This window comes from Panthera leo, chromosome D3 (genome assembly GCF_018350215.1).
Source record: "Panthera leo isolate Ple1 chromosome D3, P.leo_Ple1_pat1.1, whole genome shotgun sequence".
Taxonomy (NCBI): Eukaryota; Metazoa; Chordata; class Mammalia; order Carnivora; family Felidae; genus Panthera; species Panthera leo.
In genome coordinates this window covers 14827174-14852723 of record NC_056690.1, presented here as the reverse complement: position 1 = coordinate 14852723, position 25550 = coordinate 14827174, and the positions used below count along the sequence as shown (strand labels likewise).

General features: G+C 42.8%; 1 protein-coding gene across 2 annotated transcripts in view; it reads right to left on the bottom strand.

The window, feature by feature from the left end:
- The window catches only part of SUDS3 (SDS3 homolog, SIN3A corepressor complex component), a 109139-nt gene that overhangs the window by 45262 nt on the left and 38327 nt on the right, over nucleotides 1-25550 (bottom strand). The window contains exon 14 of one of the 2 annotated variants that reach the window (XM_042909877.1): nucleotides 22508-22572. The exons of the other annotated variant lie outside the window; for it this stretch is intronic. Coding sequence (XP_042765811.1) covers nucleotides 22569-22572 — 4 coding nt within the window. The 3' untranslated portion in view covers nucleotides 22508-22568. Of the gene's footprint in view, nucleotides 1-22507; nucleotides 22573-25550 lie in introns of those variants that run through there. 2 annotated transcript variants of the gene reach the window in all.

Genomic DNA, 25550 nt, shown 5'->3' with positions numbered 1-25550 from the left:
TGCTGTTTCTGGGTTACTGGACCAGGAGTTACACAAGTCACGTTGTAAGCAACAGAGACCAATTCTGGATCCTTCAAGCATTCTGGGGATGGTGGGGAGCTCACAGAACCACCAGGAAGGCTGGAGAGCCAGGCCTGGCACGTGGACAGGCAGAAAGGCAGGCTGGCCAGCAGCCACCACTACTGCCAAACCCAGGTGACAAGAGCCGTTCAGAGAGGACAGGACTGCAGCAGCCACTGACCTGAGGGGCTACAGCCTAGACTTCGGCCCCTCCTGCCCCTGGGCACTGAGTGCAGACACTGGCACCATCACTGGCCTCCAGAAGCCCACTGCTGCTCCTGCCATCTCCAAAAGAGATCCTCCACTGCTCCTACTTCTGCAGAACACCACTCCCAGTTCAAAGCCTTACACATGTGCATCTGATTAGCCAAGTCTGGGTCACATCTCACACGGGAGATGCAAAGGACACTAGGACACAGCAAGGACCTCATGTTTGGGGCTCCTACGATGGGAGGAGGGCCCTGCCTCCCACTAAGACTCATGCGGTGGGAAATTTTCTAAAGAGATTGGAGATTCTGACATTGGGCAGCAAAAACTGACAAATGTCACCATGCAGTAAACCAGGCACCACATAAGAGAAAACAAGTCCAGGATTTGGCCCTTGCCCTCAAGGAGCAAATTTGAGAGTGAATATTATAACTCATTATTCTTTGTTAACCCATGGTGCTTAGCAGAGAACAAACACTCAATAAATGTTTGCTAGATAAATAAAAATAAATGAACAATCTCCCGGACAAAATCAAACGACCTTTTGCCGGCAGAGGACTGAATTAAAGAATTCTCTAGAACCTTCTAACAACAAGATTCTTGGAATCTACAGTCTTTCCTGAGAATGTCTGAGACTCACAGTGATCTTCCAGAGACTGTGAACCAGAAGCTGGAGGAAAATCTCACTGATGTGCTAAACCTTACCAAATATTAAATTTTAAAAACGGTTCCACCTAGAAAACCAATTTAAATCAAGTCTAAATCCAAACAACTAAAACAATTGAACAAGAATGAAATTTGTTCTGAGTCCCTACTTAAGGTAGAATCTTATCTTTTAAGCAAAAAGCCCAATGTCATTAGTTTTGGTCATACACTGGCTTGTGGTGTCACGCTGGGCTATGTCACAGCACACATCAGCAATAATTTTATAAATGTGTTCTCCCCAGCTGCCTACCTCTGAGCTTGAATCAATTTCCAACCACAGTTTGCACATTTCATGCCAAAAGGCTGCAGTCGGGGGCGGGGGGGGGGGGGGGGTGCCAAGGGCTGGTGTGAAATCACTTGTTCTGCACATCTTCAAACATGGGTGAGAATCATCTTTCCTTTCAATGGTTTTGGTCTCAGTTTAACTAGACACAAACTTGCTAGATTCTGTGCAGTCTCTGGACTTTTCATTAATTCACTAACTCAACAAATTTGCACTGATTCCTTACTATGGGCCAGGAACTGTGCTAGACACTGGGGATACAGCAGTGACCAGAAAAGATATGGTCCCTGAAATCGTGGCACTTAAATTCTCGGTGGAGATCCACAAATGAACATGCAATCATAAAGTGGAATGGCTATTAGAGGGGAAAGCAAGCTGGGTGCTATATACAAAAATAACAGGAAATCTAATTTGGATTGGGTGGAGTAGAGTAAGTGAATGCTTTCCTGAAGAAGTAACATTTACCCTCCAACCTAAACACTGAGAAGAGTAGTTATGGGCTAAACTATGTCCCCCCCCAAAGTCATATGCTGAAGTTCTAACCCCCTGCCAGGACCTCAGAATGTGACTGTATGTAGAGACAGGGTCTTGAAAGAGGTAGCTGAGTTAAAATGAGGTCATTAGGATGGGCCGTAATCCAATAGGGCTGTGTCCTTATAAAAGGATATTCGGACACAGACACATACACAGAGGAAAGACCACATGAGGACACAAGGAGACGGCCATCTACAAGCCAAGGAGAGAGGCCTCAGAAGAAACCAGCTCTGCTAACACCTTGAACTCAGACTTCTAGCCTCCACAACTATAAGAAAATAAAATTTTTAAGTCAGCTGAGCTGTGGGACTTTATCATGGCAGCCCTAACAAACTAATACAAGGGTTAACCAGGTAAAGACTGGGGTGAAGAAGAGAGAGGTTCAGGCAGAGGGAAGAGAAAGAAAGCAAGCAAAAACCCAGAGTCAGAAAAGAGCCTTGCTTCAACAAAGAATTGAAAATCCGGGGCGCCTGGATGGCTTAGTAGGTTAAGTGTCTGACTTTAGCTCAGGTCATGATCTCACGGCTTGTGGGTTCAAGCCCCGCATCGGGCTCTGTGCTGACAGCTCAGAGCCTGGAGCTGCTTGGGATTCTGTGTCTCCCTCTCTCTCTGCCCCTCCCCTGCTCACACTCTTTCTCTCTCTCTCTCAAAAATAAGTAAATGTGAAAAAAAAAATTTTAATTAAAATTAAAAAAAAAGAACTGAAAACCCCATAAACATGTTTGAGGTTGAGTAAAGACAAGGAAGGATGGGACAAAGTATGACTGGAAACAGGGGCAGAAGCCAGAATGTACAGGACCCACCAGGCCATGTTAAGGATCCTGACATTTAATAGTTTTGGAGAAGGGGGAGGAGGTGGTGATGTGGTTCGACACATGGTTAAATATCGTTTTCTCTGGGCAGTAGAGGGGCGTTGCGGCAAGGGGCCCAACTAGAAGAGCAGTGATGGTCTTTGGACCAGGCTGGTAGCAGTAGAGGTGGAGAACTATCAACAGACACATACTTAGAAGACAGAACTGACAGGCTTTGCTGCTGTTTGGGTGTGGGGGCTGAAGGTGTTGGATGGCAAGAAAGGTACACTGGCTTCTGGCTTGAGTACCTAGAAGCACTTATCGAAACGTGTTTTCCGATGTGTAGAGAAACTGTGGAAGCCATCTTCTGGCTTCCAGAAGTAGACAAGAGGTATAACCTCTTCAGGTAAAGGTCAAAGTGCTCAGCCCGGAAAACAAGGTTTTTCTAAATCTACTCCCTACTTGCCTTCACAGCTGCTCCTTCCATCACCCACCCCCACATCCCATGCTCTGGACACAGCTGATGTCTCAGTGCTCATCCTTGCTCCCCCTATATAGAACATGCAGGGGCACCTGAGTGGCTCAGTCAATTGAGCGTTCGACTTCAGCTCAGGTTGTGATGTCACAGCTCGTGAGTTTGAGCCCCGCGTCGGGCTCTGTGCTGCCAGCTCAGAGCCTGGAGCCTGCTTCGGATTCTGTGTCTCCCTCTCTCTCTACTCCTAACCCATTCGCGTTCTGTCTCTGTCTCTCTCAAAAATAAATAAACATTAAAAAATTTTTTAAAAAAATAACATGCATACTCTACCTCCCTAGGAACCCCTGCCCATCATTCCATATACTGTGCAAACGTAACTGCTCCCAAACCTTGACTCCAGTGTCCACGTGGACCCCACCTCTCCCTCTAGCGACGGTTCCTTTATGTTCTTGGCTTGACCAAAGCACTAATTACATGCACGTTATTCTCTCACATCACACCCTGTTCTTGTTTTCCACTCCCTGTTCCAATTTGTAATTAAATATTCATCTAGGAGTTTCCTTCTAGAATTTAAGTGCCATGAATTCAAGGTTAAATACATGGAGCTAAATCCAGGGGACACTTGTGACCTTTTATGTTTCCTGACCTCTCCACAGAACTTGATAACGTATATTCCACTCCTTTTCTTTTTTTAATATTTTAATTTGAAATGTTTCTACAGAAAAGTTAAGAAGATATAACGAATACCCGTATGTCCTTCACCCAGAATATCCGATTAATCTTTTTTTGTCACATGTGTTTATCCCCTGCTTTTGTTTTTCTGGACCATGGAAATGTAAGTTACAGATATCACAACACTTTACTCCTAAATACTTCACTTTACTCCTAAATACTTCAGGTTTCCTAACAACAAAAAAATATATATATTTCTGTTACATCATCATAACACAATGATCAGATTCCAAAAAAAAAAAAAAAAAAACAAACATTAATGCAATACTACTGTCTTAGTATGTTCAGGCTGTTGTAACAGAGTGTCATAGACCTGGTGGCTTGTAAACAATAGAAATTTATTCCTTATAGTTCTGGATACTGGGAGGTCCAGGATCAAGATGCTCACAAACTCAGTGTCTGGAAAGAGCCACTTCTGGCTCTTAGCCCACTGTCTTCCTACTGTGTCCTCACATGAGGGACGGGGGCAAGGGAGGTCTCTGGGGTCTCTTTTATAAGGGCACTGATCCTGTTCATGAGGGCTCCACCTTCATGACCTATAATCACCTCCCAAAGGTGCCACCTCCAAATACCATTCACTGGGTGTTAGCATTTAACATGTGAATTTGGGAGGGCACAAACATTGAGCCAATAGCAACTCTTATGTGATAACTCATTTTAAAATTTTGTAAATTGTGGGCGCCTGGCTCAGTCGGTCGAGCATCCAACTTCGGCTCAGGTCATGATTTCACAGTTTGAGTTTGAGCCCTGCCCCTCATCAGGCTCTGTGCTGACAGCTTGCTCAGAGCCTGGAGGCCGCTCCAGATTCTGTCTCCCTTTCTCTCCCCCTCCCCCGCTCACACTCTGTCTCTCTCTCAAAAATAAACATTAAAAAATTTTTTTTTTAATTTTGTAAATTGTTCCTGTAATGTCTTTTACACTGATTTTTTTTCTGATTTAAGACCAAATCTAAAACCACCTTCTGCATTTAGCTCTCATGTCTGTTTACTGTTATCTGGAACAGTTCCTTAGTCTGCCTTAGTCTTTCAAGGTACAAATATTTGTGTCAAGTATAGCCCAGTTTTGTAGAACACCCCTCAATTTGGGTTTGTCTGGTATCTCCTCCTGATTGGATTCTGGATGTACTCTTAGGGCAGAAATATCAGAGAAGACATGTGTCCTTCTCAGTAAGTGACATCAGGAGGCACGTGACTGACACTGGCTTATCCCATCATTGATGATGAACCCCTTCCTTGAAGGTCTCTCTTCCCTTGGCTTCTATGGCTTTCCTTCTACTTCCTGGGCAGGTGTTTCTTGGTCTTTTCTCATGGGCTCCTCTTCCTCTGCGAACCCATAATTGATGGCCAGACACTAGGAGCCTATTCTAGACTCTTCACTCTCTAAACTGTCCTCCATTGTGCTTTGTATCCTGAATCTAATCTTCTGTAACTTCAGTTACCACCCTTGCACTGACGGTTCTCAAACTTTCAATTCTCCTCACCCTCGATATCTCTCCTAAACTCCAGACCCAGAACTACCCACCAGACAGCTACACAGGAGGTCACCACCGTGTCCAAGAAAGAACACATCATCTTCCCCTGCCCCTGGCCTGTTTCCCTTCCTCCTGTGATAAATGCCAACACCCAGAGCTCAAGCAATTCATCCATTTTACAAACATTCATTGAGGAACTCAGAGCCTTTTTAAATTTAATTATTCAGAGTCTTCCTTCATGGATTTTCAACATCTTTAAATAACAGCTGTATCTGTCTTGTTTATTATTGTGTCTCTAGTGTGCCTTACCCTTGAAAATGGTAGCTATTTGTAATCAGACTCAGTTTTCTCATCTCAAAGGTAGAAATAATAATGGATCCCTCACAGGGCTTGGGTGAGGAGCAAAAAGAATCACATATGAGCAAGTCCTTTATAAACCTAACAGCGTACCCCCTGCTATTCAAAATGTCCGAGATCAGCAGCAGCAAGCAACGCCTGGGAACCGGTTAGATATGTGAGCTCTGGCTCCACACTGTCTTCACCCAACTGCTGAATCAGAATCTCTATTTTGTACAAATCTCTAAGCGATTTGTATACGCAGTAAAGTTTGCGAAGGACTGCTCAATCCCAAATGAATTACAGACAGACCCAGGCACTGAATACATCACACCACTTGTTAACATTCAGTTCATGGTCTTTCTCACACAAGAAGTCTTTCCTGGTCAAATGAGGAAACGCTAGGTTCACATGAAAGGCACAGCATCAGGGAAACGGCACGCTTTGAAATCCTGACTTCTGTTTCCTCATCTCTAACCTGGCTTTGAGAGCATCAAGGTCCTGGACTGCTGTGATGACTGGTGGAGAGACACGTACATGAAGGATCACGGACATGCGATGGATGAATACTTAGCAAATCATATTTGGTTTTAAGGACAGAAACTCACACTCAGATGGCTTCCCATTTGCCAGGAATGTGCAACCTCTAAGCCTGTCTACAGGTTCCACCTAGGTTAAAAGAAAAGACTGGGAATCTCTTCTTATTCTATGTCTAGGACAAATTCCCTTTTCACAGAGATCTGGATGTGCTTTTTTAAGCTACCATTTATTGAATTCCTACTATGTGTCAGACACAAGCTGAATAAAGTGAAAATGTCTGGTCTTTACATTCCCCACGATGGTGCCAGGCCTGCAAAGCATCAGGTGGGCAAGGGCTAGAGCGGTGGAACAGAAGGTGGGGGAAAGAACTAGGAGGAGGAGGAGACAGTTAAAGGAGCAGATTGGTGTGCTAGAACTCCTTTCGCCAAAGTTTATTTCAATCTGGCTGGGTTTTTTTTTTTTCAAGCTTCCAATTTAACAAGCTCGAAATAATAATTCCCACTGCTGCCTTCTGCGTCCAGCTCCTTACCTAAATAAAGGTGCTTCTTAAATATCAAGGACCTCTCATACCGAAGATGATTGTAGCTCTTCAAAAAGACAGACGTGCCAGGTAACAGGCACCACAAAATTATAGACTGACATTCTCCAAAACCCCTATGAGACGATGATGAACACTATATTGTGCACCCTCCAAAAACATAATCATACCACAGACAGAAAGTTTTACGTACAATGTCAGAGAAAGAAGGCTTGCAATCCTTTTAAAAGAGACTGCAGAATCTTTCACTTCAAATCTCTAGATTTAAGGTGTGTCTGTTTCTCTTCATACAGATCCTTATGTACCCATACACAGGTGCATGCATGCATGTGCGTGCATGCACACACACACGCACACACTGCATTTTCACTTACTTCATTTACCTCTCTAGATCCAGAAGCAGAATAAATTAACATTTCCCTGGCAGGCAAGTGGAGACATGTTTTGTCTAGAGATTACACAGATTAAACCATCAAGTGCCATAATCTACCCTCAGTAAAGCAGAAAGACAGACAGGAAAATTTAGACATAGCCATCTAAAGCCCAGCAGGAAACAGCAAATGCACATCCTGAAAAGCCCATGTGCTCTGGCCTTCCTCCTGATCTAACGGACACTGTTCAGCGGAAAACACATCTTTTGTGGAATGTAGTTAGAAAACAAAATGAAATGAAACAAAACTGTGACGTCAGAAAGACCACAGTTGCCTGGAAGCTACTAACAACTTCATGTTACTCAAAATGGCTTTTTTAATCCAAAGGAGGCATTTGGGCAACAGAAAAGAGAGTTCCAGGGGTTAAAAGCATGGAACTCATGTGGTGCCGACTCCCTGGGTTTGCCTGAATACCTGCTCTGCCCCTTTTCTCTGAGCCTCAGTTTATTCAAACAGAGAAGGGGGCAATATGTGCACCTACTCTGTGGAGCCGTCCTGAGTTAGATGAGGTGATGCATGCAAAGATCTTAGCACAGTACCTGGTACACGGAAGGGCTCGGCAGAACCTGTAAGTGCGGCACAGAGGTCTTGGAAGTCCACGGACTCCAGTCTTGGTGGCCAGAACACAGAAAAAGTCCCCAAGTCCCACCTACCCCTTCCCCTCAAATGTGCTATCATGTGCCAGAGCACTTGGGTTGATGTCCTGCACCAAACACTACAGGACTTGGCAAAAGTTGAGGACTTTAACTCATTTGGGGCTTTAAAAAATTTTTTTATTGCAGGGATATATTATATTTATAAAATGGAAGCAAATTTTAACATTTATATATTTTTGTATGTTTTATAAAATATACATATAAAATTTGCTATTTTAACCAGATTTAAACATACAATATGATGGTATTAATTACATTCACAATGTTGTGTAACCATCACCACTATTTCCAAAATTTTTCACCACCCCAAATAGAATCTCTGTACCCATTAAGCAGTAACTCCCCATTCTCCTCTCCCCTAGCCCCTGGTAACCTTTACTCCCCTTTCTGTCTCTGAATTGGCCTAACAGTTCACTTATCTTATGTTCCCTTATCTTATGTTCCCAGACCCCCAGCGGATGCCTGAAACCACAAGTATTACCAGACCCTATATATGCTTTCTCCTGTACATATATACCTGTGTTAGTGTGATTTATAAGTCAGGCAGAGTAAGAGATTAACAACACTAACTGATAATAAAATAGAACAATTAGGGGCACCTGGGTGGCTCAGTTGGTTGGGTGTCCGACTTTGGCTCGGGTCATGATCTCACGGCTTGTGAGTTTGAGTCCCGCGTCAGGCTCTGTGCTGACAGCTCAGAGCCTGGAGTCTGCTTCGGATTCTGTGTCTCCCTCTCTCTCTGCCCCTCCCCCATTCACATTCTGTCTCTCTCGCTCTCAAAAATAAATGCTAAAAAAATAAAATAATAAAATAAAATAGGACAATTACAAAATATGCCACAATAAAAATCATGTGAATATGATCACTTTCTCTCAAAGTACCTTACTGTACTGAACTCATCTGCTTCCTGTGACAATGTGAGATGGTAACATGCCTGTGTGATGAGATGGGAGTGACGTGCATGGCCTGGGCATGGTGAATGAGCATTAGGCTACACTCACTGACCTTCTGACCATATGTGAGGAGGGAGATCATCTGCTTCTGGACCGCAGCTGACCGTGGGGAACTGAAACCACAGAAAGCAAAACTGTGGAATAAGGGGAAGTTGCTGTAAATGGAATCATGTGATATTTGTCCTTTTCTGGCTTCTTTCACATAGCATAATGTTGTCAAGGTCCATATTGAAATTCACTTATTGTAGACTATATCAGAACTTTATGCCTTTTTATGGCCAAGTAATATTCTACTGCACAGATATGCCTCATTTTGCTTATCCATTCATGTCAGCAGACACTTGGGTCGCTTCTACCTTTTATTTATGGCAAACAATGCTATAAACATTAGAGTAGAAAGATCTGTTTGAATTCCTGCTTTCAACTCTTTGGGGTACAAACCTCAGAAAAGAAGTGCTGAATCACAGGATAATTTTATGTTTAACTTTGTAAAGAAACCTCAAACTGTTTTCCACAGTGGCCGTACCATTCTTCATTCCCAGCAGCAGTGTACAAGAGTTCCAATTTCTCCACATTCTCTCCATCTCTTGTTATCTTCTGTAACTCAATGGTTTTTAAGAACATCTCACGACTGTCCCAACAATGCGGCAAACTTACTGTTCTAGAACAGCTGAGAAGCAAGTAATGCTCCTTTAGTGATTCTCACTCCACTAGGGACAACTTTGCCTGCCAAAGAAACATTTGACAATGTCTGGAAACGTTTTTAGCTGTCATAAGTCCTCATAAAATTATTTTGCATATCGGTCTTCCCAATAAGATTCCTTTCAGTTGTTCTCACTTCTATTTTCTACTTAAAAATATATTTTAAAAACAGTTATTTCCATCAGGTTGGTTTGGGCTGCAAGTAACAATACCAAATGAAAAGTGGCTAAAAAAAATAATGACACCTCAGATTTTTAAAGTATAGAAACAATGAAGTTTAGTAGTTCAATAATACCACCAAGCACAAAGGCTTTTTCCATCTCTCTGTTTTACCATCCTTGGCATGCTGGCTCCTATCCTCAGACTGGTCTCTTCATGGCCTCAAGCTGACTGCCACATATCCAGTCATCACATCCTCACCCGGCCACATACAAAGAGGAAAACCTATACCAGCATCCAGACAGCAAACCTCCCCCTGGGTCTCATTCACCAGAGTTGCATCACCTGCTCATGCCTAAAGTAAGCACTGGCAAAAAGAATAAAACCACCACATTAAGTTTAGGCTCAGCAAAGTTTATCCCCTAAAGCTGGAGAGGCATCACCTTTCACGAGCTAGGAGATGTTGAAGGTATTAACTAATCTGTAGGTTGCTTCATTGGTGCTTCAAAGATAGTTTACTTGTCATCTGGTTTCAGATGCAAATGATAAAAAACTTGTTTTGTTTTGTTTAAGAAAGGAATTATCAGCTCAGATAACTGAAAATTCCAGGGATGGACACTGACTTCAGATACACACAGATATTGGTGGTCAAATGCCATCACCAAAGCTCCTCAACCCCTCAGATTCTCCTGGCTGGCTCTCCCCTCTTGGTGAGAGGCCAAAACAAAATCCCAGAACTGTGTTCTCATCAGCTTTGACTGGTCTGGCTTGGATCACTGTGGCTCTGGGAGTAGAATGCTCTGATTGGCCACATTTGGATCACAAGACTCTTCCAGCACAGGGAACAGAGGTACTATAAGCAGGAAGGGTAATGGATGATCAATTTGCAAACATCAACAAGCACGCACTACACAGACACATGGGGGAAAATGTATATATTTCTGGTCTCTAGTAGTCTGATTATAAAAATGCACTAATTCCACAAACATTTGCATTCAGCTAACCACGTGCCAGACACAATGCATTGAGGAGGTAAATCAGACACAATCTCTTCACAAGGGACGCTACTCTTCCCCCACTAACCCCCTGTGTGACCCTGAAGAAGCTTCTCAACCTCTCAGATTCTCCTGCTCATCATCTATAACAGGAAATGGCTGGGATGCTTGATTTCTGAATTGCTTTCCAATTCTGTATTCAATTAAGTCCATGACTTCCTTCCTACAAACTGCTTTGAGTACTTTCTTTTTCTAGATAACTACCAATCAGACCCATTTGATTCGCCTTGCACGGCTTGTTGCCCACCACAGAGGAACAAATAAAAGAGAGCAATGAAATAAACTCAGAGCCCCTCTGTGACTGAGCAACTGACTTTGGCATCTAGAGTTCACACACTCTTGCAGCCAGACACCTCATGGGTGACTGAGGTGAGGAAACCCAGCAGAGAAAAGGAGGTCCGGGCAAGAGATAGTGGGGAAGCCTACCACTGGGGAGGAAACTCTGGGCCACGGACTTTGCTCTTTCCCAGCTCCCACCCAGACTCAGTGTGGGCGACTTACTTCCAAGCCATGTCTGTAAGGGTACTTGGCAAAGAGACTCACTGGTACCTCTGCAGATTGCATGCTAAAATTAGCAGTGGGTGTGAAGCTGACTCCCTCAGAGTGATTGCAGGGCCCTGGAGGTGCTGGCTTCTGCTGATTAGTCATGAGGCTGGCTTGCAAGGAAACACTGTCAGGTGCACAAAATGTTTAGTGACCCTTAAAAGACAGAATATTGTAGCTAAGCCCAAGTAAGTCTGCTCTAACAATCTTTCATTCTTTTCCCCAAAGTGATGAGAATAGTAATGATCAAGAGGTAACAGGCTGACAGCCTTCACATGAGGAGATATGCAGGTTGGACATTGTACAACTTTAGGGGTGCCATGCATATTGCAGTGTATGGAAACCTAGGTGAGTGTTGCCCCCTAGAGTTATGCAGTGCTCAACCTGTACAACTACATATGGCAATCCTTAATGTTAACAGCAAAACTAAGGTGAAAAGGCTGCCATAGCCAGAATCCAGAGATTTTCAATCAACTAACAGAATTTACACCGATTATATACTGAAGTGCTATTTTGGATATATTGGGTTAAATGAAACACATTAATTTTACCAGTTTCTCTTTTTAATGTGGCTACTAGAAAATTTAAAATTACACATGTAGCTGGTATTTGTGGCCTGCATTATATTTCTACTGGACCATACTATCATAGAAGGTCCCCAGCAGGACGGTGCAGTTGCCCACTGGGAACCCACTAGCTACCACACTCCTTTGCCTGTTTTTCTTCCTTTGCCTCTCTCATGTTCCTACTCCCTCACTGACTTCCATGGGATCACCTGACAAAGTAACTGGACCTAAATTTGTCTCAAAGCATGCTTCTGGGGTAAAGTAAGACACAGACTTACTATGTATAGGGAACCATACTAATACATACCCTTTCCTTCTACTTGATTTCCAATATGACCCAGAAGAGAAAGAAACCAACACAGGAAAGGTTAAATACCAGATTTAAATAAGAGAACAAGGGATGTGCATGATTACCTGCCAAGTGAGTAGTAAGAGAGTTAAGTGCTAAGAGCTTGAAGGAGAAATGATATTAATATGGAGTAGTGTGGTTGGGGAAGGAGATTTCTGCTTGGCACCACAAGATCCAAGTGCTGTCAGTTTACTGCCAAAGAATGAGTTGTCAGATGTGAAGTTTGAGCAAGGACCTAGACTCAAGGAATGACTTTGGTGCTGATGATATGTGCTGTGTATTTTGTGGGAAGGACACTTTGATTACAGTGTGTGTGTGTGTGTGTGTGTGTGTGTGTGTGTTGGGAGTGGGGGAGGATACCAGGATCTGATTCTCCTAGTTCACTCATGCTCCTTGTGAACAAAGCTGGCAGTGGGGAGGTAATGTAGCCTATTTCTCAGAGAGCACAAACAAAACATACTTTCCAGAAAGAGATCAAACACTCTACCCCTTTCTCATTAACACCATGCTTTTTGTGACTGAGATGAGCAACTATAAATGTCACTGTAGGAGAAGCAAGCATTCATTCTATGAACGTTATTGACCACTCACTATGTTCCAGGCACTACTGAAACAGCAGTGCAGAAAGCAAAGACCAAATGCTTTGTAACTTTCAAGATGGGGCGGGGGGGGGGGGGGGGGGGGAGAGGGGGGCAACACCCTGCCACCATTCAGTCCTTTAAAACAAGCAGTAAATAAGCCAAAAAAGTACAGAAAGGAAATAATTAAACTGTCCTAAAGAACAGACATTTTGGTAGTTACCTAATCTCTTATTTATTGTTTCCTTTTACAGGAAACGAAAATCATTTTAAAAGAGTCCAGAGTTAGCTAGAATTTAAAAGAGAGAGAGCTAAGTCTTTTTTCCCCTGCAAAAGAACAAATTTGCATGGAAGAATTGGGATGGTGCTGTCCAAGGTACCAGTGGCTTCTCAGTTCACCTAGCTGGGATTTGAACATAATTATGATTCCCTCATAACTTTACAAAGGTAATATTTTGCCCTAATAAGTAGGTGGGCATCACAATCTACAGTTACATATGTGTGTGGATTAAAAATAGCTTTCCTTTCACTTATGCTCATTTTAAATGTCCTATTTGGATTTAAAAATAAATTCCTTTAAAATACATAGAATCAGGGAGTTAAGGGTTCTATCGATTCAGTTCAATCAAGGTTCTAAAGCACATTTCATCTTGTAGATGATATTCTTTCTTATACACAGCTGGAATCTCTCCTGCCTAAATGTGAAAGTTATATATTCAACGGTCTACAAATAACAGAGGGCGAAAAGTAAATGATTAAAATGGGACATTTAGCCCCTAGGCGGCTTGGGGCTCTGTGCTAATGGAGCAGAGCATGCTTGGGATTCTCTTTCCCTCTCTCTGCCCCTTCCCCACTTGCTGTCTCTAAATAAATCAACATTTTTAAAAATTTTAAGAATAAAAAATTCTCCCTTTGGACAGAACAATTGGTGTCTTGGTAATCAGTCCCCATCATGCTTATTGTTTCCCCAACACTGAAGGCATTCCAGTTGCTACTTAAATATCCCATTTTATTTACTTTAATTTTTAATTTTTATTTTTGAGAGAGAAAGTATGCGCATGCACGAGCTGGGGGGAGGGACATACGGAGGGAGGGAGGGAGGGAGGGAGGGAGAGAGAGAGAGAGAGAGAAAGAGAGAATCTTAAACAGGCTTCATGCTCAGCACAAAGCCAGATGTGGGGCTCAATCCTATGACTCTGGGATCATGAGCTGAGCCGAAATCAAGAGTCGGTCGCTTAACTGACTGAGCCACCCAGGCGCCCCTAAAGGGAGAAGCTTCTACTCAGCTCCAGCCATGTACTCGTGTGGGACAACAAACTCAGTCTTGCAAAGTTATCTAATTACTTAGGAGAAGCTCAAAAATCTCTTAATTTAAACATGTTTTAATTAACTCAATTTTTAAAATCTACAGTGTGAACCAAAAGGTTGGATCCTACCCACAGCCTCCTGCTTTGCAATCTCTGTTCAATGCCAACTCTCATGCTTGAAATTTTAGAATGTTAGGAAATTGGAAGATATAAAAGCACTTTCTTTCCCATTTCACAGATGGGGAAATCAAGGCACAAAATGTCTTAGATTTCAATTCTTTCCCCAAGAGTTGAGAAAGCAACCCCAAATACCTACTACCAAGGGCACTAAATTAAAAACAAACACTAGACAATTAAACAGTTTGTGAGCACTCAGGAAAGGAATTCACCGCAGAAAAAAGCATATGGATTGAGCACAGTACCTGGTATAGAGTGGGTGCTCTGCTCTATGAAAAGGTATGGTAGAAACTGTTGAATGAATGTCAGCTCAGCCACATACCATGGTTGTGTATCATAGCAGTACAGTGTAAAGATCTGGAATCATACCAACTTAGAACTGTACCAACAGTTAACTACCTGTATGACATTCTCCCAGCCTCAGTGTCTTCATCTGTAAATTTCAAATAATACCAAACCTGCATGTTTGTTAAGAGGATCTGAGATAACATACCACACCAATCACATACATGCATTTTATCTATATAATGCCCGTTATTCTAATTACTTGACAGATTTACCAGACTGGCAAGTCAGGAAAATGTAGTAGAGAGGCACCTGGGTGGCTCAGTCAGTTAGGCATCTGACTCTTGATTTCGGCTCAGGTCATAATCTCACAGTTCGTGAGATCGAGCCCTATGTCAGGCTCCGTAGAACCTGCTTGGGATTCTCTCTCTCCCTCTCTCTCTGTCCCTTCCCTGCTCATGCCATCTCTCCCAAAATAAATAAAACATTGAGAGAGAGAGAGAGAGAGAGAGAGAGAGAGAGAGAGAGAGAGAGAAAGAGAGAATGTAGTAGAAAGAGATGAGGTTTAATGGAAAGGTCACAAGTTTTGGAATCAGTGCAAACTGAGTTGGATTCTAGTTCTGCCACTTACCAGCCTGGCTACCCTAAGTGACTCTTTAATGCTACCTTCATAGGGCTGTTGTAAAAATTAAATATAATTGAGCATCTACCCTATGCCATGCACTATGCCAAGCCATTTGCTTACTTCTGTTCACTTAATTTATGTAGAGTGCTTAGCACTGCCTGGGCTATAGTAAGTGCTCAACAAATAGCAGGGAGGGTTATAATCAGCATATTTGAATAGCAACAAGCACTAAACATCACTTAGGAGAGCCTTGTGAGTATAACAGATAAATGTGGGCTGGATGAGACCACAATGAAGTAGGTTTGTAAAAGAGTTGAATACACCATGGAGAAAATATTAGACAACAGTTGAGAGCCAAAAGAATCCTGCGTAATCATTCAGAACCAGTTCAGGAAAGATTTTCTGTAAAAGGGAAGATGGCAAATATTTTTGGCTTTGTGGGCAATAGAGTTGCTGTGGGAACTACTCAACTCTGCCCTTTTAGTGCAAAGACACTCATGGATATGACATAAACTTATAGGTGTGGCTGTGTTCCAATAAAATGTTACCAAAACAGGTGGCGGGCTGGATTTGGCCTATGGGTCGTGGTTTGCTGAGCCCTGGTTTAGAGTAATAAGTGATGGCACGCAGTAGCATAAAGGGTGCTATTCAGTTGAAGAAACCGAGCGCACAGTTACTTAGGTCCTTGGAATTAAAATCACAACTCAGGACGATCATGGTCGGTGAGATCCCAAAAACCAAAGCAATATTTTGAAAGTGATTTGAGCCCACGAAAGTGAAAATTCTATCCTAGTCTGCTCTGGAGGGATCATGCCCAGACTGGTTCTGGGCAAAGTAATGTGAACCAGAGCGTGTTCAACTGAGACAGGTGATAAAAGACCAACCAGAAATCGCTTACATGTTTCGTCTGGTGAGCCTGCCACAACACCCCATTCCCAATCAATTGCTAGTAGCTGCAAGCAGCCCCGTGTAGAAAGGATTCTGAGTCCTCACATCTGGGCCTCAAGACAACGGGCCAAGACTGATGAGTAACGTCTTCCATGGGTACAAGGGGAAAGCGATGATGAATGTGCCAACAGCTGCCGTCCTGAAAACCCCACCACATGAGGAAGGATAGACAATAAATAAACGGAATTTGTTACCCCAAATAAGTTATGTAATCCAAAATATAATCATCTTCAAGCTGGTAAGATACTACTATGCTCTAAATATTAACCTGATCTTGCTAACAATGGACATATCCAAAATAGTTTTTATTACAGTGGGCAGCAGGGGACTGGCCTAGGTCACCGGAATATTCTTCCCAGCCCTGCGTGACACTCTGTGATTTTTCAAGATGCCTTATTGTACTATCACAGCTGTGTTCCAGGTGGCTTAGTCTTCCCAAAAGCTTCGCTTTGAAGACATCATGAATATTTAAACATTCTTAAGGCTAAACATTTTTCATGCTTCTCAACTCACCTACAGTCCAAAGGTGGGTTCTGGTTGTCAAGAAGGCTCATTTTCGAGATGTGTGTTTGTGCACATATAGGCATACAAACCCATGGGCACTGTATTATATACACACGTTCAGACCTTCAAGGTGCATGTATGTAAATTCTTCCTTTTAAATCTTGACACTGAGTTCTAAAGTCAAAGCCTGCAGTTAAAGGCCACTGACATGTCTTCAGACACAAACCAGCAGCTTTGTGATAAGTAAGAATGTACTGATTATTTGGAAATGACCTACTAATGTTCCCACTGCAGTGATTCATAGATTATGGCCTCAGAACCCACAGTGACAGTGAGCTAGCCAGTGTCCCCTTCAGTGTCATCCTTCATTGACAATGCTGCATGAGTCACAGAAGGTCCCAGAGGGAGGTGGGAGCAGGCAAGGCATGAAGGGTTGAGGTAAAGAGAGTTGGCTAAATAACATATGTTTTTCTTTTTCCCATGAAATCCCACTGAAACAACTATAAAGGTGTTTTGTTTTCCTCTGTTTTTAAGGACTTAAACCCACCAGAATGGAGAATAGGTGGGGGGAAAAAAACCAAACTGTAGAAGCTAAATATATATGAAAAGTGCCTCAAAATCTTAAGCCAACAGTGGAGACTCATAGATTAGCAGCACCTAATAAAAAATTAAGGTACCTCTAAAAATGAAGGTTAAGGCAGTGAGACTGGCTGAAATCCAATTTAAGAAGCTGTCAGTTTCCAGCAATTGCATTACCAGGTATATATCCCAAAAATACAAAAATACTGACTCAAGGGGATACGTGTACCAATGTTTATAGCAGCACTATCTACAATAGACAAACTATGGAAACAGCCCAAGTGTCCATCAACTGATGAATGGATAAAGAATACGTGGTATACAGATACAATAGGGTATTACTCAGCCATGAAAAAAGAATGAAATCTTGCCATTTGCAAGGATGTGGATGGAGCGAGAGTATTATGCTAAGCAAAATAAGTCAGTGAGAGAATGACGAATACCATACGATATCACTCATATGTGAAATTAAAAAAACACACACACAAAAAAATGAACATAGGGGGAAAAAAGACAAAGAGGCAAACCAAGAAACAGACTCTTAACTATAGAGAACAAACTGATGGTTACCAGAGGGGAGGTTGTGGGGGGATGGGGGAAATTGGTGATGGGGATTAAGAAGCGCACTTGCTGCAATGAGCACTGGGTGATGTATGGAAGTGTTGAATCATTGACCTGTATACCTGAAACTAATATTATACTGTGTGTTAACTATAATTTAAATGAAAAAAAAAAAAAAAAAAAAGCTGTCAGTTCATCAGATCTGCTTCCCTACTTCATGCAGCAAGATTGCCTAGAGACCAACCTGGCAAAAGACCAGAAGTTTCTTCTCTAGAGAAGATACAACAGTCTCTGGATGAAAGGACTCTAGAAATGGGTACGGCACTTTAAAAAGAAGAAAGGATAGGGGGGCCTGGGTGTCTCAGTCGATCAAGTGTCCAACTTCAGCTCAGGTCATGATTTCATGGTTCATGGGTTCGAGCCCCACGTCGGGCTCTGTGCTGAAAGCTCAGCATGGAGCCTGCTTCGGATTCTGTGTCTCCCTCTCTCTGCCCTTCCCTGCTCATGCTCTGTCTCTCAAAAGTAAATAAATGTTGAAAAAAATTAAAAAAAAAAAAAAGGGATACAAAATCAGAAGATAAAAATAGCTCTTAGAATTTTTTTGCGGGGACACCTGAGTGGCTCAGTCAGCTGACTGTCCAACTTCGGCTCAGGTCACAGTCTCACAGCTTGTGGATTCAAGCCCCATGCCAGGTTCTGTGCTGACAGCTCAGAGCCTGGAGACTGCTTCAGATTCTATGTCTCCCTCTCTCTCTGCTCCTCCCCTGCTGGGTTGCACACACGCTCTGTCTCAAAAGTAAACATTAAAAAAATTTTTTTAATGAAAAATATTTTTAATGAGAAAGGTTAAAAGACAAACTTAAGGAAACCTCCTAGAAAATAAAAAGACAAAGAGAAAATGGGAAACACAAGAAAAGTTGAAGACTGCCATAGGAAGTCCACTATCTAAGTAAAAGAAGTCCCTGAATGCTAGGAGAAAGAAAAAAAAAAAAAGAGGGGAAAAAATTACCCATTATATTAGTTACCTATTGCTGCATAACAAATTATCCCCAATACTCAGCAGCCTATAACATTTATTCTCTTACCCAGTTTCTGAGAGTCAGGAATCTGGGAGCAGCTTAGTTGGGTGGTTCTGGCTCAGGGTCTCCCACAAGGCTACAGTCAAGCAGTCAGTGGTGACTGCAATCTCATCTGAAGGCTAGACTGGGGCTGGAGGATGTCTTCCAAAGTGACTCACTCACATGGCCATTGGCAGAAGCCTCAGTGACTAGCTGGCTGTTGGCAGAAGGCCTCAGTTCTTTGCCACATGGCCTTCCCCATATGGCTGCTTCACATGGTAGCTGGCTTTCCCCAAAGCAAGTGATTCAAGAGAAAGAGAGCACAACCAAAAAGAAGTCACTGTGTCTTTTATACTCCAATCTCAGAAATGAATTACTATCACTTCTGCTATATGCTACTAGTCACAGAGACCAATCTTGGTCCAATAATGACAGTGAACTACACAGGGGTATGACTATCAGGAGGCAACGATCATGGAAGCTTGCTACTACATACATAAAATGTGTGTGTGTTTGTGTGTGTGTGCATATTTATGTAGATGTATTATTTTAATTCTCAGAATTTAAGGACATATGTTTCCAGAATTGAAAAAGCTAACTGCTTAGAACAATGGGCCCACAACAAGGCCTGTCATCTTGAACTTTCAAAATGCCACAGATCCTACAAGCTTCTAGAGATGTTAAAAAGTCAGATAACCAGGGGCACCTGGGTGGTTCAGTCACTTGAGTGTCCCACTTTGGCTCAGGTCATGATCTTGCAGTCCTTGAGTTTGAGCCCCGTGTTGCATCGAGCTCACTGCTGTCAGTGCTGATCCTCTGTCCCTCTCTCTCTCTGCCCCTTCCCCCACCCTCAAAAATAAAGAAACATTTCAAAAAAAAAAAAAAAAGTCAAATCACCAAAGATACACAAACGGCCAACAGGTACATGAAAAGTTGCTCAACATCACTCTATCAAGGAAATGAAATGAAAATCAAAACCACAATGAGGTATCACCTCACACCTATTAAAATGGTTATTGTCAAAAAGATATAATTTGACAAGTACGGGCAAACATATGGAGAATAGAAAACGCTTGTGCACTGTTGGTGGGAATCCAAGCTGGTGCAGCCAGTATAGAGATATGGGGGTTCCTAAAAAAAAAAAAACCTACCATATGATCCAGTAATTCTACTTCTGGGTATATATCCAAAGGAGATGAAATCACTGTCTCAAAGAGATATCTGCACCCCCATGTTCACCACAGCATTATTCATAATAACCAAGACATGGAAGCAACCTAAGTGTCCACTGATGGATGGCTGGATTAAAAAAAAAAAAAAAATGTGGTATATATACACAATGAAACATTCACCCATAAAAAGAAGGAAATCTTACTCTTTGCAACAATATGGATGAACCCCAAGAGCATTATGCTAAGTGAAATAAGTCAAAGAGAGACAAGTACTATGTATTCTCACTTAGAAATGGAATCTAAAAAAAAATCAAACTCATCCAAAGAGAGAGTAGATTGGTAGTTGCCAGAGGAGGGAGCTGGGGGGTGGGAAAAAGAGTGTAGGCGGTCAAGGGGTACAAATTTCCAGTGATAGACAATTCCTGGGGATGTAATGGACAGCATGGTAACTACAGTTAATAATACTGGACTGTACACTTGAAAGATGCTAGGAGAGATCTTAAAAGTACTCACTACATTCGCACAAAAAATGGCACACCTACTGAAATGACAGGTTAACTAACCTTACTGTGGTAATCACTTCACAATATGCATGTTTATCAAAATGGTACAAATTGTACACCTTAAACCTATGCAACGCTATGTCAATTATATCTCGATAAAGGTGGGGGGGGTGGTGATCAGAGAATAAATAATCAGAATGGCTTCAGGCTTCTCAAGGACAACATCAGAAGCTAGACGACAATAAAAAATACCTTCAGAATCTTGAAGGGAAATGATTTCCAAGCTAGAATTAAACCCACCAGAATGGAAAACACTAGAGAGGAAACAACCAAATTTTAGAAGCTGTAAAGTAAATTAAAACAAAACAAAACCTGAATTTTAAAACTGACAGCAGAGAAACCGGAGAATAATGAATTTAGCAGCACAAGGAACCTCTCAAAACGAAGGTTGAGGAAGGAAGGGGCTGGCTGAAATATAGTTAAGTGCTAAGTGCTTTGTGGGCCTTTTCAATTCTGGAAATGTATGGGCTTTAATTCTGGGAATTAAAAATGTAGTTACACCAGCCAAACCATCGATGAAATAAGAGAACAGAATGAGAGCATTTTTAATCATGCTTGGTAAGTTACTGCAAGATGCGTTTTGCCAAAATGGGGAGGAAGAGAGAAAGGAAAACAAAGGAAACAAGAATGGGAGATCCAAACGCAAAAAGTGACAAAGCGGAGCCCCCAGTACGGAGGTGAAGGAAGACTCCAGGGAGACAGCTATGTGCCATATGGGGGGCCACCAGTCTAGAGTAGGCAACCAGTCCAGAAGTCCCCAGGGGGAAGGCTTCTTCAGGGTGATGAAATCAATGGAATTCTGGTGCATCTGAGTGTCTTAAAGGGAATTTAAACACTTGGTGAAGGCCTTGAGGTTGAATTCTAATAAGCACCTAGGAAACCAGGCTTATAACAAAAATACAAGACAATTATTAACTCCTAGGGGAACACTGTCAAGGGGAAAAAAAAAAAAAGGCAAGCATACTTTACAACAGGGCTCAGCTGTGACTAGCGTTTACATAGCCGCAATAATGTAAACACTACATACTGACCTCATCAAAATTATGAAATAACTATATTGAGAGAGGAGGGAAGGATTTCCATGGTTAGAATTTAAGAGAATTCTTAGAAATGTCCTGAAATAATCAGCTAAAAGAGGTGGGATGATTGCTTCTGGGAGGGGAAATGAGGTAGAAAATAAAAGACTACTGTATTTTGTGGCCAACTTTGTAGAATCCTTTCATTTCTAAACTGCATTATGTTATTACTGTGATCTTAGAGATTAATATGCTGTGCTGAGAAATGAGATAATTAGCCAACCATTCATTCAGTAAGCATTTAATGTGTACCTACAGTATGCAAATCCCTGGGGATGGGGGGGGGGGGACCCAGTCCCTGTCCTCCCTCACAGTCCAGTGGGTTTCTCAACACAGCTGGTGGGAGGTGAGGGAGGATTTCAAACTCTTCTCTAGTGAGGCGCTAATAAGGTGAACAGATGCTGGGCATCTGTTGTCTTGAATTTCAAGGTTCGTGGCCAGTGGCAGGGGTCCCCCTTGCAAGGATGCTGTGGGCTTAGCCTCAAGGCATGCTGGGACCTGAGCAGATGGGGCAGACAACTCCTGAAGTAACAACGGGCAGCTGGCAAGGTGGGAGAGATGTATCTAACACGCTAGAGGGACCTGGCTTGTTTCAGGCACGAGGGTCACTGTTGGGGCTGCTTTGCTTGTGTGATCTCACTCAACCCTCACAATAAGCTTGCTGAGGTGGCTATCATCATCGTCTCCACTTTCTAGACTGGAGCCCAGATAGGTTATGAGACGTGCCTAAGGTCACACAGTTTGTAAGTCACAGGGCTAAAATTCAACCCAAATCTTAAATCCATGCCCTTCAGCTTCAGCCTGGGATTTCCCCCAACTGTTGGATTAGGAGTTACAAGACCTGGGTTTAGTTTCTGCTCTCCCATTCATCGGTGGTGTGATCTCAGGCAAGTTGCTTCCCTTCTCAGTGTCTGTTCCAGGCGTGGAAAATGGAGGGCGTTGGTCCTTTGTACTTTGGCACTACATGCTACGATGGAAGAAGCCAGCAGGAAAAGGAAACGTAGGAATGCGGCGCAGAGGTGAATCCTCTTCTCTGAGTCTCAATTTCCTCATCTGTTAAAAATGGGAATCAGGCAGACCTACCTCACATGACTGTTGAGTGCACTAAAATAGATAATGCACGAAAAGTACTTAGCCCTTGTCCAGGCCCGTAGTAAGTGCTCAATAAACACGAGCTCTTCTTCATTCCTATTACTCATACTCTGACAGAGCTCCACCATGCTTGGCTTCCTGAAACTTCCACTTCTGGTAAGGTCAAAGCACCATGTTTGCAGGAAGATGAGTGATCAAAACAGAAGAAAGGGAGTCAAACAAAATTACTGCCTAACAGGAATGTGTGCTGTTGCCCTTTATTGGTTTTACATATGAGTTAGTTTACGAATACTTTCAGGAGCATGTAAGTGTGAAATTGGAAAGCGTCACTCCAAGACTGCCACGAGCCACCGCACTGGCGATATAAAAGGGGGAGGAGGAGGGAACAGGGTGGGCCAGGGGAAGGGAGAAAAGGACAGAGGCAGGAAGGAAAGTAAGGTGAACCCGAAGTGTGGAAGGACAAAAAGATACGGGTCTGGGAAAAAAACAACAACAAAAGATTTTAAAGTTCAAAGCCCATTCGTCCAGAGTTACTGTTGAGCACACACTCTCATTTGACTTTTTAAACATGTCCCACCCCCTACCTCCGCTTTCAACCGAGCCATTTCCTCTGCGTGCAGTTCCCATTCCTGGCCATGGACACTGCTTAAGGCCTGCCTCAGTTTTCAGGCCAAGCTCAAATTTTCTTTTCTTTCCGAAGTAATTGTAAAGCATTCCTGCTTCATGAAAATTCAGACTCTGGGTCAGCAAGACCTGCTTTGGAATCATGCTGAGTGAACTTGAGGCAAGTTTCTTACTCTTTCTAAACCTCAGTTTCCCAGTCTGTAAACCCCAGATACGTAACAACAAATTCACAGACAACAAATAATTAATGAGATAATGCACGTGAAGTGTTCAACCACCTGCCTGATAAATGTCAACTGCTAGTAATTTCTCTGTCCAGTTTTCTCCAGGCCTTGAATGTAGCTCCCATCCCACTGAACCAGAATTACTGACAAGCACGGCTGCCCATCCTCACTGTCCCAGAGGAAGGGAACCATGCTTTTATTTATCTCTAAATCCCCCAAAGAACCTAGACTACCTAACATGCAATACTCCATGAACAGCATGTGGATTGAACGCACTGATGTCAATCCTCGAGCTCGTGATAGTTTACTACTATTTCAAGTAGAAGAAAAAACATCCCCAACAGTCAGCTCCAGGTGACCAGATGATCCTGGCAAGGTCCCCTGTCTTGGCTGGGATGATTGTGAAGTTCTCCAGGATCTCATTTTGGGGCTGGAACCCTCTGCTCCAATAATAATGAACACAAGGACAATAAATCACCAACACGTATTGAGGACTTACTATGTCCCAAACACTACTTCCGAGTGCTTTATCTAATCTATGAGAAATCACTTAATCCATGGAAAAATGCCAATTCTTATCCCCACTTTACAGAGGAGGAAACTGAACAGGGTGACCAACTATCTCGGTTTGCCTGGGTCTGAGACAGTTCCTGGGATGCAAGATTATCAATGCTAAAACCAGAAAAGTCCGAGGCACAAGAGGATGAGTGTGCCCTAACTATCAAGCCATTAAGTAAAAACCCCTGGGTTAATGAGTGGCCATACCAGAATACAGGACCCCCACCACCTCTCTGCCTATAGCTGGCCATATGAACTTGGGCACATCATTTATCATCTCTGGGCCTTAGATGTTTTCATCTTCAAAATAAGGGGTCAAACTAAATCAGCAGATAAAACTAATTGATTAAGACACTCCTCCCATTCTGCCCAACTTGGGCTTCAGAATCCTTCTCAACCCAATGTGCTGGGCATTCATTCCAACCCACTTGTAGGAAGTGACGCTTACCATGATCTCTGAAGCTGCCAACTTTACCTTCATTGTCTCTTGGCACTAAACTAGCTTCTGGTCTCACAGGATTTGGCAGATTAACATCCAAGGACAGAGACAGATAGAGGGCAGCAGTAGTGACAATGGAGGGGACAGTTTCCAGAGACTGGGCACTCCCTGAATCCAGCCCTGTGTTATGTCCCCCTCAAAGCAGAGTATGGTGAATGAGAGAGTAAGGGCTCTGGAGAAACTGGGCTCAGAATCCTGGCTCACCATTTACTAGCTACGTGACCTTGGGCAAGGTACTTGACCTCTGTTTCTCAATTTCTTCAACTACAGAGTGAGGATTTTTAACAGCAGCTACCTCACGGGGTCATTACAAGGATTCAGTAAGTTAATATGGGTAAAGTGCTTAGGATATAGTAAGTGCTATATACATAACATTATTAGAATCCTCAAAATCACTCTGGGGTGGATATTACTATTTAACCTATGTGCCTGTTACTTAACCAATGTGCCTAACGTCACATTGCAGCTAGTTAAAGCTGGATTCAAATACTGATTCCAACTCTTTTGCCACACTGCATCTCAGTAAACACTCAAATACTTACTGAAAGAATCAATGTTGAAAAAAAAGTGATTCTTAATTATATGCAGGGACTTGCCAACCTGAGGCCACTGTACTCCTACCTTCAATAACTGCTTATTCTCTATGAGCACTGCTTTCCTAGCTGGCTCTAGAACCTTTTTTTTTTTTAATGTTTATTTTTATGTTTGTTTATTTCTGACACAGAGAAAGACAGAGCGTGAGTGGGGGAGGGGCAGAGAGAGAGGGAAACACAGAATCCGAAGCGGCTCCAGGCTCTGAGCTGTCAGCACAGAGCCCGACACGGGGCTCAAACCCACAAACCGCGAGATCATGACCTGAGCTGAAGTCGGTTGCTCTACCGACTGAGCCACCCAGGTGCCCCAAATGTTTATTTTTGAGAGCGAGAGAGACAGACCAGTAGCCGAGGAGGAGCAGAAAGAGAGGGAGACAGAATCTGAAGCAGGCTCCAGGCTCTGAGCTGTCAGCACAGAGCCCGACACGGGGCTGGAACTCA